The following is a 16,835-nucleotide window of genomic DNA, read 5'->3' as shown; positions in this document are numbered from 1 at the left end:
TAAAAAAAACCCCAAAAAAACGGACGGACAGAACCCTAGGACAGATGGTGAAAGCAAAGCTATACAGACAAAATCTCACACAGAAGCATACACATACATACTCACAAAAAGAGGAAAAGGGGAAAAAATAATATATCTTGCTCCCAAAGTCCACCTCCTCAATTTGGGATGATTCGTTGTCTATTCAGGTATTCCACAGATGCAGGGTACATCAAGTTGATTGTGGAGATTTAATCCGCTGCTCCTGAGGCTGCTGGGAGAGATTTCCCTTTCTCTTCTTTGTTGGCACAGCTCCCGGGGTTCAGCTTTGGATTTGGCCCCGCCTCTGCGTGTAGGTCTTCTGAGGGCGTGTGTTCTTCGCTCAGACAGGATGAGGTTAAAGGAGTAGCTGATTTGGCGGCTCTGGCTCAGTCAGGCCGGGGGGAGGGAGGGGTACGGATGCGGGGCGAGTCTGCGGTGGCAGAGGCCAGCGTGACATTGCACCAGCCTGAGGCGCGCCATGCATTCTCCCGGGGAAGTTGTCCCTGCATCACGGGACCCTGGCAGTTGTGGACTGCATAGGCTCCCGGGCGGGGAGGTGTGGATAGTGACCTGTGCTCTCACACAGGCTTCTTGGAAGCGGCAGCAGCAGCCTTAGCATCTCATGCCTGTCTCTGGGTTCCGCGCTTTTAGCTGCGGCTCGCGCCAGTCTCTGGAGCTCCTTTAAGCAGCGCTCTTAATCCCCTCTCCTTGCGCACCAGGAAGCAAAGAGGGAAGAAAAGTCTCTTGTCACTTTGGCAGGTCCAGACTTTTTCCCGGACTCCCTCCCGGCTAGCCCCTTCAGGCTGTGTTCACGCTGCCAGTCCTCTCCCTGAGATCCGACCGAAGCCCGAGCCTCAGCTCCCAGCCCCCGCCCGCCCTGGCGGGTGAGCAGACAAGCCTCTCAGGCTAGTGAGTGCTGGTCGGCACGGATCCTCTGTGCGGGCATCTCTCTGCTTTGCCCTCAGCACCCCTGTGGCTGCGCTCTCCTCCATGGCTCCGAAGCTCCCCTCTCTGCCCCCCACAGTCTCCGCCCGCGAAGGGGCTTCTTGTGTGTGGAAACCTCTCCTCCTTCACGGCTCCCTCCCTCTGGTGCAGGTCCCGTCCCTATTCTTTGTCTCTGTTTTTTCTTTTCTTTTGCCCTACCCAGGTACGTGGGGGAGTTTCTTGCCCTTTGGGAGGTCTGAGGTCTTCTGCCAGCGTTCAGTGGGTGTTCTATAGGAGCAGTTCCACGTGTAGATATATTTGTGGTGTATCTGTGGGGAGGAAGGTGATCTCTGCGTTTACTCTTCCGCCATCTTCCTCAACTCCCTGTTTTAGTTTTCTTATTCAGGGATTCTAATTACACATACACTGATGCTTTCTCTTTCTCTTCCTCCCCCTTTCCTCCCTCTTTCCCTCTCACCTTTCTCCTCCCAGTTCTCTGCAAGCTGCATATCACCCATTACTGTGCTTACGATCTCATGAGGAAGATAAAACATCATCTTTCTAAAGATACCAGTGATATCCTAATTTATAAATCAAATAAAACTTCCACATCTTATTCATTCTCAGTGCTGTATTAAACAGTGATGATCACCCCTTCCTTTTTAAAATTCTGTATCCTGTAGATGTCTATGATTGTGTGGTCTTCTGATTTTTAAACCTCTGTGACTGTTCCTGAGTTGGATTTTGTTTCCATCCTCTGACCATATCATAAATATTGGTCTTCCTCAAGATGTAATCCACTGTTCACTGATTTTTATCTCTATTATCCCTGGACAGTTTTATTCATATACAGTATTTCCGTTCATGACTTATAAGTGTGTAATTCTAACCCAGATGTTTTAGATTACTATATCCAGTTTCTTACTATTCAATATCGAAGTAAAGATGTTCCTCAAAGCTATGACAGCCCAAACTATGTTTAGCTTCTTCCTTCTAACACCTCCTCCCATATTCCTTATCTCATTTGATGAAATCTGCATCCAACCATCACTCAAACTAGAAACTTAGGAGTTTCTTAGACTCCTGCCTGTGCCTTCCAACCCATAACCAGTCTGTCACCAACCTCTACAGTTTTGCTCTATAAACAGTGCTTGATTCTATCTGCTGTTTTTTATGCTTACCCTCACTACGCTAGTTTGGTCTCCTATTTCCATCTTGAACTCCTATACTAGCCACCTATCTTCAGTCTTGGTTTTCCAGATCCTCCCATCATAGAATCAGCAGAGTGTTTTGTCTACATGTATTAATCTGATGGTTACACACTCTCCATTATCCCTATAGTATATCCTTAGTACTTAATGCTAGGATAGGCACTTAATTACTTATTTTATGCCTTTAATAATTCTAAATATACTTTAATAATTTCTACCTGATAATTATAATATTTGAAGTTTTAGGGGTCTCCCCTGCTGTTTGTAGTTTCTGCTGACATTAACTTATGGTGTGTTATTTCATGAGGTGCTTTAAACTTTTTTATTTTGGGCACATCTTTTGGGGACTTTATCAGGAGGTCTTATTTTGCCTGTTAAGCAAAGCACTGGTAAACACTGTTAACTGTTTCTGGAATTTTTTTCTTTCAAGTGCTCCAGGAGTATCCTTTTTTCAGGATCACCTTTTGTGTTAATTTCTTGGCCTGATTATTCCCATACTAAGGAGATAGTGTAAATTCAAATCCCAAATCCACCTGTGGGCAGGATCTTGATTATAGATTCTTGGAGAGTACAGATTTATCCCCACTGAGTCCAGGCAGAGACAGACAACCTTTCTTGTTAGCTTCCTATGCATATGGGCAGGTTTTTTTGTTTTTTGTTTTTTCTAATTGCCTTTCACTAAGGAGGCACCTTTCAAGAATCCTGTTTTTAGGAGGATCTTTGCTTTACTTCCTTATGTTGCAAGAATTAAGGCCTCAGTTTGTTTCTGGCATTAAAACCCAAGCTCTTATATGAACAACAAATTTATAGTACAGTCTCAGTGATGGCTCAGGGCTTATTGCTTTAGTTTGCAGTGCCTTTTTCAATTTTAAACCCTGGATATTGCCCCTAGTTTTGGGGGAGCTCAGCTGTGTATTTTAAAGAGTGTTTGTTAAATTTCCTCAGTATTTCTAGAAAGTTTTTTTCTCTGCAGATTATTTGTCCCTCTATATGTATTCTCATTCAGGGTTGAGATTTAACACAGCTCTAACACTTTTCAAATCTATGGTTTTAGTTCCTGTTTTTGAAGAATCTAAGTAAGATTATAAATGTAGTCATGAGGAATATTGATAAATAAAGGAAGCAGGATGGATGGGGCAGGGTTAGCCTTTTAGGATTATAGGTCCTTCTGCTTACTTCTCTCTCAGATAATAGTGGTTCCTCAGGTTTTGTTCTTTTTGTCAAAGAAGTGTTAGCATGTGGTATTCTCTTTCACATAATGTCTTCTCCCTCCTGATGGGATATTCTTCTGCCCAGAACCTAAGCCTTCCAGGATTTTTAAAAGGAAACCATTGCTCTTCAGCTAGCAGAAAATGAAAGAGTACTGCTGAAATCTAATGCTTGGGTACTTGACAAGTTCTAGTCATAATAAGCTACTGCTCCTCCCTCAAAGTGTTTCTCTTGAAAAAGACCAAAATTATGGGTTGCCATTCATTTGATATGAGTCTATACATGATGAATTTAAAACAGTCAAAATGTTATGAAACTGAGAAATTAATTAACCTTAAAATAGCTGGTTTGGAGGATTGTGACAAAATATGGACAACCTTAATCACCTGAGCCGCCAATGGGACCAACTATATTATATTATCAATTGATATATTTTCTTTGCAGATTTTCTTTACAAAGCTGTGAGATAAATACATTTTTTTCACATAATGTTTCTTATAATGTTGTAAACTCTTTATAAACTTGTAATATCTACATAATGTTTTATTTAAATAGCAAATTTACTTAACTGTTTTCCCATGTTGTATATTTCATTTCAATGTCTTCCTCCCTTCCCCCTCCTTCTCCTCTTTCTTCCTATTATAGAGCTGCAGTGAATACATTAATGCATTAAATTTTTTTTCTTACTAAATGTATTTAGGATAAATTTCCAGATAGAATTACTGGGTAAAAGTGTTTTCACATTTTTAAGGCTTTTGAAACAGAGTGCCAGATTGCTTACCAAAAGTATGGTACAAGTTATATTCTCCCAACAATCTAACAGTATCTGAAGCAGGCTACTTTCATTATGTGTTGTGTCTAACCAGGGGGCCATTGGACAGAGATGTGGTGCTGATGCTTTCTTTACGGTTTCTCTACAGGATATGGTGCCCGTCATAGTTGATTACTGCCTTCTGCTGCAGCGAAAGTGAGTATACATTGCCTGTCAGGTTCAATTATTTTGAGTCCAAGTTGCCTCTTGCTTATATTATAGCAATAATTTACTACTATGAATTCTATGAATTTGACTCAATAGGTTATTTTAAAAAATGAATTTACAGAAATTTGATTCTTTAAGAATTTTCAGTCCATTTACCTAATAAAATTAACTTGTCCAATATAGATGTATCATCTGTGTATTTATGTGGCAGTATAGTGGAGGTGAAGAACATAGCAAAAGAGCAATACTTAATCACTTAAAGATCTTAAAAGTGTATGATTCATGCATTATATATATATGCTCTTTTATGAACCATCACTAAAACAGTATTTCATACCACTCAAAAAAAGGAAAGATTTATTGTGCTTCTTTTTTAAGAACCTCTTTGTTTAAAGGAAATCACTTTAAATAAACTCTTGATTAGGGTCTGTTCATTTAAATAGTAACTACATAAATTAACCAACCTGTGCTAGTTCATAATTTTTCACACTTAGAATAATAGTTAGCTTCCTACACGCCAGGTATTGTTCTAAGCACTTTAATTTATCTATTTTTTATAACAACTTATTTAATTTTTGTAACAGTGAGGTAGGTATTATTGTTATCTTCATTTTGCATGGGAGGTTCAAGAGGCAGTATGCGATTAAGTAACTTGCCAAAACTTGCTCACACTTTTTGAGGAGCAAAGGTGGGATTCTAATGCAGGCAGCCTAGTTCTTGGGTTCTTGCTCGTAACTACCAGCTTGTACTGCTTTTTCAGTGGTGAACAGCTGTGAGGATCCAGTGCAGATACTCCCCAAACCCTCTACAACACTGTCGTGACTCCTGAATTTATGTATATTCAGGTTGCCTAAATCATATAAGGTTGGATCATACTTAGAAAGTATCAGTGAAGGTTATCAAGAGGGCAGTTATTTGCTGTGTCACACCTTCAGTTAAATCACAAAGAGCTCTAGCTTCTGTTTACTTAGGGCTCAGATTCATTCCAGTGTTTTAGCTATAGTGTTACATGTAATTATCCAGTGAAATATGTTGTCTTCATGGTTGGGATGTAGTTGAAAACATGGTTTTATGTTACACATTGTCTTCTTCTTTTTTTTTTTTGGTACGTGGGCCTCTTACTGTTGTGGCCTCTCCCGTTGCGGAGCACAAGCTCTGGACGCACAGGCTCAGCGGCCATGGCTCACGGGCCCAGCCGCTCCGCGGCATGTGGGATCTTCCCAGACCGGGGCACGAACCCTTGTCCCCTTCATCGGCAGGTGGACTCTCAACCACTGCGCCACCAGGGAAGCCCCACATTGTCTTCTTTATGAGGGCCCAAGGAAGAAATTTCTCTCAGGTGTTAGTACCAGAAATACTTTTGCATCTTCTGAACAGCTAACTCACTTTTAGCTGATGGACAGTGAATTGTATAGCTAATTATTGTTTCCTAGGGAGCTAAGAGCCATGGTATACTAACCTCACCCTAGTTCTTAACTTAGTTTTCTCTTCAGCTCATGTTTTACAATTACACTTCCTTGTTATTTGTCTTATATTTTTTAAAGCAGCCTCAATAGTTTATGGATCAGTTTTACATATTTTATTTCATTTAAACCTCATAATTACAGTGTAAGAGAGGTAAAGTTATCTTCATTTTCAGATGAGGAAATTGAGATGTAGTGGTATTTCTAATACTAATAAGTGCTGGGACCAACCTAAATCTTCAAATTAAGATAATATAAATGAGATAAAATAAAATATCTAAGAGATTAAATTTGGTTTAGAGTAAGAAGGCATATCTTTATAAAACAGATTATTTCTACCTAAATGGTACCTGGCACAAAGTAGCCTGATGGTTGAATTAATGAAGTAATTCTGCCTCTTGGTTTGCAGGGTGACTTGTGATCATTAACTTGAAATCTTGAATACTCTCACAGTGAGATAAAGTTGAAATGACCTGAGCAGTTGTAAGATGGATTATATAGGGAAAAAGAAAAAAAAAAAAGGTTTTTTTTCTTTCAGAAATATTTTCTGTTATTCCCAAAAATGTTCCAGAGCTAAATTTTTCTTTTCTTATATGACTTGAAAAGGAAATATTTCCAACTTTATTTAATCTATTGACTGGCTGAGAATGCAGTAATTTCTTTATTAAATCAGAGCATCTAACATAGAAGACAAGATCTAGTCTAGATTATCACCAAATTAGAATCTATTTATTATTTCTTCATTTTTATCAGTTTCTTTCTTTCCTTTAATTTTTCCTGACTCCTTAGCATGTTTTCTTCTGGGCTGTGTCTGAAATGAGTACAGTATTTGTTTTGGAGATCTCAGAAATACCGGCCGTCATAGTATATTCCTGACTGCCAAGGGGAAGGGAGATCTCAAGGGTCCTATTCTGAGCTCTTCTTGGTCCTCTTCTCCTTCCTTCATCCAGTTATACACACATACTCCTAGATCCAGGATTGGATATTTTTCCTGGACCATAGTGCAAATAGTATGGCTTCCTTCTCTCTTGACTGTTTCTGAAGGCTGAAGACCAGATTGTATTAGATCCTGCTTCTGCTTAGGAGAAGTTCCAGCATGTGTGTTCTTACTCTCTTTCCCCTCCTGGTCTCTTTCCCCACTTTTTCTACTCTCTGGGTTCCAGTAGGGGCAGAAGGGACAGGGTAGTGTCCTCAGCAGTGTAAGAAAGTTTGAGGCTGTGGAACTAGGCATTGGGTCACATGCTCCCTTTTGTGTTCTAGATTCTGTGCTCTTGTGCTTGCTTACTTCTCATCATACTGGCTTTTCTTTTTCATCATAATGTTAAGAATCTATATATGGGCCTGAGCTTATGAGTAAAGAGGTCAAATAAGCCATTTGATCAACTTTGATTCTTTGTGTCTAGGTCATCTTTCAATTTCCTTCCATTGCAAACGTGCAATGATTAAAGATTTATTAGATATAAAAATTCTGTGTTTCATAAATGCTTCAGTGTAATCACACTTAAAAATAGAGTTAAATTTTTTCTTAGAGTTTCCATAGATAATAAGATTAAAAATGATCAATTCCCTAGACTCAATTGAAGCAGAGGGATTTAAAAATTATGTAACTTCATTCCAGTATGATATCTTTCTCCCTAAACTGGATACTCTCTTTATGCCATTTTCTTTGACATTTGGTTCCATTTGCATCTAGAATCTTCTCTTCTACATTCCCAAATTTTCAAAATATTTGTGATGTTGAGATTGCTTTTAAGAATGCTCAGATTGTGCATAACACAGATACCGTCTTAAAAAAAAAAAAGATTTACCTGGAACAAAATGTAGAGCATAAACAAAGATAAAAACTTAGAAAATATGAGAGGAAAATAGAAAAGAAGCTTCAACCTATACCTGACCATTGTTCCAAAATTAAAGACTAGAGAACATGGCTAATAATTTTCCCGAATTAAAGGAAGACAGAAATTATCAGAAAGAAAACTCTTGGTGCACAGCAGAACAAATCATAACAAGCCTACACCTATGAGTTTGATTATACTAACAGTGACAGTGGCATAGCATTGCATACTGCACTGAGCGTCTCACATAGGAGTTCTGCTTCTAGCAGTGGCAATGAGGACAGCTGGGAAATCTGGATTATTTGTTAACAAAATTTATATGAAAGCATCAGAGAGCTACCGAGGGGATGAGGATCTGTGGTACCAAGATCCAGGCAGAGGAGAGAGGCACAGAAGCTGGCTCTTCCTGTTGAGATAATTGCCAACTCTGAAAAACGGCAGCTGAGGGGTTGAGAAGCTGAGCAAAACTTTAGAGCAATTTGTGATGTTGCTGCAGTTGAGTTCAAGGATCACACAAAAAGAGGGGTGCTAAATATTCCAGGCTTTTGTTGAGCTATGAAGAGCTACACCCTAAGAATAATGCTGAATTAGAACACATGTAGGTTCATCATGGTTAAACTGCTGAAAACTAAAGACAAAAAAAATCTTTAATGTCATTATGAAAGAAAAAAAACCCTTCAAAATAGTAACAATTAACCTTACAGCTTACTTCTAAACAGAAATAATGGAACCAAAGACAACAGAATTGTGAAAGGACAGAAAGAAAACATCTATTAATATAGAATTCTATATACAACAAAAATACCTTTTGAAAATGAAAGTGATACAGAAATATATTCTAAGAAACACAAACTGAGAGAATTCATCATTAGCAGACCTCCACTAAAAAAATAACAAAAGCTGTTCTTTAGATAAAAGGAAAATGATTGAGGTGGAAAAGCTAATATGTGGGTAAGTGAATATAGAATATAATCAATATGTATGAGGATTGAATAAAACATGAAGAAAAATGAAGAGAAAAATATATGAAAACAATACTACATAATTTGAGAAAAGGGTAAATAAGGTTAAAATGTTCTAAAGTCCTTGCACTGTCTAGAAGGTGGTAAATTTATTAATTTATATTATAATTTAATAGTTTGAAGATGCAGATTGTAATCTCTAAACCCATACTTAGTATATAATAGTAAAAACATATATAACTAACAAGGTAATAAATGGTGTCATGATGAAAAATACAATTTAAAAAAGTCAAAAGGAGCAAAAGGAATTAAGAATAGTTAAGACAAGGAGAAAGATAATAAATGATAAATTTAAAAATATATCAGTAATTACATTAAATAGCAAACAACTAAAACAAACAAAACATAATCTAGTACTCAGCCAATTTCAAGTAACTTCTTCCACTTCTAGGGTGGTCACTTAGACACTCAATACTGGCCTCCAGATACCTTTTATATTAATATTTTCTGATTGAGTACATTGGTTTTATAGTCAGTCCTCTTATTTTCATATATTATACTGTCTCTTATGAGGGTTAAATTATAAACACAGTACATACTCTGAAATCAATTTTAACTCAATACCACAACCATTATTATACTATGATCACTGTTACCTCTGTATCATAAGTTATAGAATTTCATACCCAGCAGTAATATTATATTACTAGGATATATATGTATTTCCATTCATATGTAAGAATTCTTTTATAATGTAAAATCCTTTTTACTGTGGCAGGAACCACACTGCTTTTTCTCTGTAGGGCATACTGATCAGTGTGTAATGGACATCTTTTTTGGTTAAAATTTGGCTTTATTATCTTTCTGTGAATCTTTTAAAATCAGAAATTATAGGAAATTCTGTTTCTGAAGATCTACCTTTATTTTCATAATTTGGTCTCTGCTCACACAATTTCATTTCAATTTGATAGTGCATATATACTTTTTCAGTACTAGAAAAAGATATAAAATATCTCAAGGGTTTTTTTAGGATATTTAATGATTTGTCATTTTGCTTATACAACAGTAGCCATAATTTCAGTTTATTTTGAAAATAGGTCCAGAGTTTACTTGAACTATAATCATAATTTTGAACATTGTTTAAAAATAAGTGCTTAAATAAATGCTATGTTATTATGTGTGAATTATATCTCAAAGCCATTATAAAACAATATAGGTGCTGTATGTAGATGATCTTGACCACTTCAAGCTTATATCACTGTAAGCAGATATCCAAAAAGAAGCCATTATTTAGATAACTTGAATTATATATAAATCTGAACCAAAAAATATTTCTCTTAAATCTAAAGTGAACCTGAAGTGGCCTTTTGATAGCCAGAGTATTTGTTTAACCTTGTTGTTCAACATCAGGATTATTATTGTGAAACAGAAAGGTTTTAATGATCAGCCATGGTTGAGGAACTTAATGTTTTGAGTTTTCTCATCATTTTCTTGGTAACTGCAAGTTAAAATTCTAAACTTCAAAGCTAGGTGAAAAATGGGGCCATGCCTTTTTTATTTTGTCTAACTGCTATATGGAGATTATAATTCACGTACCATAAAATTCACCATTTTAAAGAGTATGGTAGTTTTCAGTATATTCACAGAGTTTAATTAAGCCATGTCTTTTTAAAGGAAATATTTACAAACTGATACTTGTATCAGGAAACAGAGCATTTTGAACATAATTTCTTGAAGATCATTTGAACTTTTTTTTTTTGAGCAGTGAAATAACTTTCATTTTGCACACAATTCAGCATCTATGATAGTAGCCAGACATGTAACAGGTTCTCAATAAATTTTAATTAAATAAGTGAAATTTGGTAAAAAAAAAAAAAAAAGTGGATTGTCTCTAAAGTTCATATTTTCCAGGTCATATGGAGCCCTTTTTTTAAAAAAAACTTTTTATTTTATATTGGAGTTCAGGTGATTAAAAATGTTGTGTTAGTTTCAGGTGTATTTACATCTTTTCATATGTATTTACATGTATCTATTCTTTTGAACTTTGTTTTTAATTTTATAAATAAAGAGGCCAGCCGAAATCAACTTTGGATTTATTAAATCCCACTTATATGTAGAGAAGGGTTGTTTATTTGGTTCTGGTTATATATTTAGTGTACTCTGGCAAGTGTTAGGATTGATGCTCTTGCTCCCTTCAGACAGTCTCTGAATTTGTAATGATCTCGTAATCAAAGCTGAGTTCTTCACATTTTATAATTGTAAAATTGATAGTGCAAAAAGTGAATTTGGTCATTTTTTCTATCAATTTGAAGTTATGTATGATAAACTCCAAATAATGTCTTTAATATGAGTATTAATATAAAGTGAAGTTATGTAGAAGACCTTTTTGTTGGCCCTCTGTTACTCAGAATGGATTTTTCTATTATACTGGTTATAAGGAGGCTAAGCTTGAAGCGATAAACATCGGTTTTGACATGAGCTGTTCCAGGAAACAAGGTCAGCACCCTGGAGTATAATGCCTAAGTAGAGAAAGAAACACAAGAGCTAAAACCTTTTTTTTTTTTAATGTACTTTTCTTTTTCCCTCCTTCTCTGATGATCTAATAAATATTTTCCCAGAATGACGAGAATATGTCTTAAAATTTTGTTTTATTTTTATTTTAAGGTAGAGATGCAGATAGGAGTTGCTGAGTTATATTTTTCTTGCTTCTTTATTATAGCCTCTTACTGGTTAAGAAAGAAGCATATAGTTTTGCTATTAATCTTACCAGCATTGCATGCTGTAGTTTGTCACAGGAGTGTCTTGTTTGTCAACTTTTATGCTCTCTTTACTGAATTTGTAGCTTTTTAGTTTTCCTCCCCAGGGCTTTTTGTGCTGAACTGAAATATATAATTATCTTTCCTAGCATGTTGTTTTTAACAACACATTACAGAGCGCAAGAGCTAGCAAATATGACATTTTCTTTAAGTTCATAAGAGTTACTTTGTTACTCTTATTTTATCTTTCTTACAGTAGGCCTTCATTAATCTCAGTTCCTTTTGCTTGGCTAGTAGTTGGTAATCACAAAAATGTAAGGGACTGTCAGGCTTCCCTGGTGGCGCAGTGGTTGAGAGTCCGCCTGCCGATGCAGGGGACACGGGTTTGTGCCCCGGTCCGGGAAGATCCCACATGCTGCCGAGCGGCTGGGCCCGTGAGCCGTGACCGCTGAGCCTGTGCATCCGGAGCCTGTGCTCCGCAACGGGAGAGGCCACAACAGTGAGAGGCCCGCGTACCACAAAAAAAAAAAAAAAAAAGTAATGGACTGTTGATTAAAATGAAACTAACATGAAAAATACTCTGATAAATATAAAGCAAGGGGGAAAATGATGCAATAATTATACTTGTGGATATGAGAAAAAAATAAATGGATATAGATTTCCCCCCAGGATATTGCAAATACTGTTTATTGAAAAGCAACATGGGGTTCTGTGCAGTTGTAGCCAGTCTGTTTATCATTGGTCCCCCTTCCAGGACTTCAGATGAGGCAAGACCCCATCCCATTGGTTTCAGAGTCTTCCTTGTCCTTTTTGTGGAACTTGTCATGAAAGATCACACCTGTGGATGAACCATCTACCACTTTTCACAATTGACATGATGCACATATATAGAGGTTATACATTTAGCAAATAAATAAATAAACAATCAGTTAATCCTAACAGGTAAATAGAATTAGCACAGTTTTTGTATTTGAAAAAAAGAATTAAAGAATCAGTGAATGATATAAGTCAATACACTGTATAAATGGAAACATGGAAAACATTTAATTTTGCCAGTCATCAAAGAATTGAAAACAGTGATGTTGTTTAATTTATACATTAAACTATATGGGAAAAAGCTAAAGACAATTGTCTGTTGAAACTGTTGAAATTATACATTACTGATGGCTGTGTAAATTGGTGCTATGATGATTTTTGAAGATAATTTAGTAATACATTTTAAGTGCCACAACATTTTTTGTATCTTTTGACTTTAAATAAATTTCTAAAAGTAGAATGACTAAGGAATTAAGCCCCCAAATGGAAAGACTATATATGTAGATGTTCATTGTCACCTCACTCATAATAGTGAAATAGTGGAAATAAGTGATACATTACAGGAATAGTTAAATAAATTCTTATGTTTCAGCATATTGAAACATTGTGGTTAGACAAAATGGTAATTTTAAAGAGTTAAGTAGCAGCTTAGGACAATGCTTATATAATATTGGGTGAAAACAAATTCAGATTATGTCTATGGTGAATAGAACTCTAAAATTACTTCTGGACTCTTTGCAGAGGAGATACAAAATAAATAAAACACAGTTATTGAGTGTGGTAGCATTTGATTAATTACAGTTTTTTTGTTTCTGCAATAAAATAGTTTTCAGACATATTTTAAAAACATCGAACATTTTCTTCTTCCGCTCCCATCGATAATCACTACCTAAACCTTTTGGGAAGCAAGGGGCAAGAACTAGATAAAGAAGCAGATTGGCCTTGCAGATCAGATGGGAATATTTAGATACCAGGAAAGAGGAAAGGCTAAATTGTGAATAGTCCATTTAATTTTTTTTTACTTCATCATAGTCTCCGTACTACCTGCTCCCGTATCAATGTTGTCTTTAAGAAGCAGTGTGCCATAATGGATTCAGCACAGGGTTTAGGTCAGAAGGCTAATGCAAATTCTGAATCTATCACCTGTTAGCTAACTGATTTTCAGCAAATAATTTAACTTATTCAACATTTTTTATTTGTAAAAAGTATTGGGTAAATTAAGATAGTATATATAAGAGATTTTTCAAAATATAAAGCTCTTTGCAAATAGTTACTATTTTTAATAAACTTGCATGTAAGTTGAAATAGGACAAAGATGAGATATACTTAGTAGACTGAACCTAATGGATGTTTGGAATGTTCCTAAAAGTATTTTTCCCCGTTTGTTGCAGGGATCTTTTATTTAGCCAGGTGTATGACAAATTAAGTGAGAATTCAGTGGCCAAAGGAGTGTTTTTGGAGTGCCTTGAACCATATATATTAAGTGATAAATTGGTGGGGATCACACCCCAGGTAATGAAAGACTTGATTGTTCATTTCCAAGATAAAAAATTGATGGAAAATGTGGAAGCCCTCATTGTACATATGGATATCACCAGTCTAGATATTCAGCAGGTGAGTTTATAGGCAGTCTACTAATTTATGGAATAAACATCATTCCTTTATTGAATATATTTACCTGACTCATCGGGCCTTACTCTGTCTTTCATCAACCCTAATTATTTTTTAGCACTTTTTGGTAAGAGGTCTCATAAACTTATATTTGTCAATATATTTCTTAGGAGTGTTCTTTACTTAAAGCTAGATTAGGAACTCCTGCAAGCCAGTAGTCTTTGGTTTCCTTTGACATCCCCCAGAGCCCTTAGCATAGGGTTTATATTTGGTAGTTGCTCAGTAAATGCTTATTGCCCTATCCTTCTTCACCAGTTGGTTTGTTCACTACTACAATTTTCATCTTGCAAGTGAATTTCAACTATAAGCACTTCCACGTGAAAAATAGAATATTTTTACTTTTAAGAGTATGATGCCTTTTTTTGAAAAGCTAGTTTATATGTTCAGAGTTGATAACTTTCATACATTAAGTTTTGAAATGCAGAGCATAGTATAAGAAGCAAACTTCAGGACATCTTAGCATGATCAGCCAGCTCATTGATAATATACCTCCAGTATATCTGAGGTCTCCACAATAAGTTTTAAGTCCTTAATTGAGGAGCAATATGTATCTGACCTAAGACACTTCACTCTTAACTCTTCATTTAACTCTTCAGTCCTAATGCTGAGCAAAGGCACAAAGGTACCAAGGTGCTGAGCCCTATTGAGCTAAAGTACGGTGGCTTACAAACGTAGAAGGACTAAAGGTTTTTTGTTTGTTTGTTTTTAATGTACAAAATCACATGGAAATGAAGGGTTTGGGAAATGTTTATTGTTTTCTTCATGGAAGTTCTTTATGAATGGCTGTAAGTTTGCAAAGGCCAGGTCCTCTTTACATATGCCTTTCTGTCATGTGGGTAATTTGGCATAATCTTCATGTCTGACAATCGGTCTGATGATGTGAGAACATGTTATCAATCTAGCTTTATTTACCTATCACTGATATAAGAGAAATTTCTAATTTCTTATCCTTCCAACATTTTTAGCTTTTTCTCCAACACTAGGTAAATATTCTCTGCTCTTTTTCATGTTAAAACAACAGTTTAAACAATCTCCCCGTCAGATTCCCTTCTCTCCCTATCAAGCCTTCCCCTCCTTCCCCTTTGGTTACTGCCATATCACATTTCCCACTTGCAGCCAGATCCCTCCCTCCTTTCTTCCTTCCTTCCTTCCTCCACCCCTTTCCCTCTTTCTTTCCCACATTTCTTGAAAGCATTCTCTAGGTTGCCTCTTCCATTTCATTCACATCCTAATAATTCTTCAGCTTTACTTTCACTAGAGTCTGTAATGACCTCCAATGCTTTAGTGACCCTGGTGGACAAGGCTTATCGTAAGGCTTACGTTAGCAAAAAAAAGTTTGACAATAAACAGACAAGTAAACAAGCCAGAAATATTGAAAACAAGTATTATGTTAAAAGTCAAACAGGCAGTATGATAGAGAATAAGAGGCTATCTTAGATGGGTCAGTTATAGAAAACCAAGAAAATAACATTGAGTCTGATCAAATCTGGAATCTGAATGACAAGAAGGAATCAGTAGTGCAAAAATCTTGGAGGAGAAGATTGTTACAGGTAAAAACAACAGCTAATGGAAAAAAAAAAGATATGCCTTGGGTGCTAAAAGTTACAGATAAAAGGCAAACAGAGCTTGCTTGAAAGAGAGAGGTAGCCCTTTCAGGGCAAGGTACAGATTTTTCCTTTTTATTCTGAGTGCTATGGGAAATCATTAAAAGGTTTTAAGTGAGATCACTCTGATTTGCCTATAGATAACAGAATGAGGGGTGGGGGCGAAGTACAGAAGAAGCAAGGAGATTGGTTAAGAGCTGGTCCAGGAGGTAGTCCTGGTCAGAGATGATAGTGGTGAGATGGAGAGAGATGGCCTGACTTTGGATACATTTTGGAGGTAGAACTGATTTGCTGATGAATTGGACCTAAAAGTGTGGAAAGAGAGAATTTAAGGCTGTTGCCTAATTTTGGGGCTTGAAAAACAAGGTGGATAGTGATTCCTTTAAGAAGATTGGAAGACTGGGGTAGGTCTAAGTTTGGGAGACAAAATCAGGAGTTGTATTTTGCCATTTTATTTTGATAGCTACTAGGCATTCAGGTGAAGATACCAAGTCAATGGTTGGATATATGGGTCAGAGGAGAGGTTAGGGCTGAAGCTGTAAAGAGATGTATGATCATGGCACTGGCTGAGAGGGCGGAAAGTGAGAAACGAGAAGAGGTCCCAGAACATGCCGTTGTCTAGAAGGACTCTCCCATGACACCTCACTTCCATTTTCCCTCAGACTAGTAGTTTGTTTTCCCTTTGGCTGTTCCTTATCATTCTCCTTTGTTGACCTCTACTCTTCCACTTCGGTCTTCTCCTGTCACTCAGTAGTATAATATAGCTCTTGTAGGAACAGTATATAGGGTACTCTATACTTAAGTCATCTCTATTCCTCATGCTTACTGCTCCTTCTGCCTGCAGAGCCCCTAGTTTCCACATCAGCTTTTGGCTCACATACATGTATCCGTTAGGTCCTAACTTAAATATTGCTCCCTCAAGGATGACCTGAATACTCCAGACCAAGTCAAGTTCCTTTATAGACTTTACCACATTTGTAAATGAACTATTTGTGTAATTGAGTATCTTCCCCAAGTCATAATTCATGCACCATTTTGTGCCCCTTCTTTTGGTGAGTGTCCAGGATGAATGGAAGTTCTGTCAGGGTAGAGAATAGGTCTGGGTTTGTCCTACCTATCACTTTATCCCCAGTGCCTAGGAGAGGACCTGAATATAGATGTTCAGTAAATATTTGTAGAACTAGTGACCAAAGGTAAGATGGATATGGAAAGGGGGAAGATAGAGAAGAAATAAAATCAGACATTGGAGGATGTTTAAAAGTAGCTATTGTACTGTTGAAAGTAACATTGAACCTGCAACAGCTCTTATCCTGGCATTGTGTTTGAGTACTTGAATTTCAGTTTTTTTCAGAGAAGGAATAAGAAAAATTAGGAAAGAGAATTT

The 16,835-nt window shown here is 36.6% G+C and overlaps 1 protein-coding gene across 5 annotated transcripts in view; it reads left to right on the top strand.

The window, feature by feature from the left end:
• VPS8 (VPS8 subunit of CORVET complex) overlaps positions 1-16,835 on the top strand; it is a 293,055-nt gene that overhangs the window by 93,538 nt on the left and 182,682 nt on the right. For all 5 annotated transcript variants that reach the window (XM_082625439.1, XM_082625440.1, XM_082625441.1 and 2 more), the window contains 2 exons: positions 4,286-4,332; positions 13,568-13,790. In XM_082625439.1, coding sequence (XP_082481565.1) covers positions 4,286-4,332; positions 13,568-13,790 — 270 coding nt within the window. The remainder of the gene's footprint in view (positions 1-4,285; positions 4,333-13,567; positions 13,791-16,835) is intronic.

This window comes from Mesoplodon mirus (genome assembly GCF_964341445.2).
Source record: "Mesoplodon mirus genome assembly, chromosome: 6".
In the NCBI taxonomy this organism is placed as follows: Eukaryota; Metazoa; Chordata; class Mammalia; order Artiodactyla; family Ziphiidae; genus Mesoplodon; species Mesoplodon mirus.
This window is presented reverse-complemented; position numbering and strand designations above follow the sequence as displayed.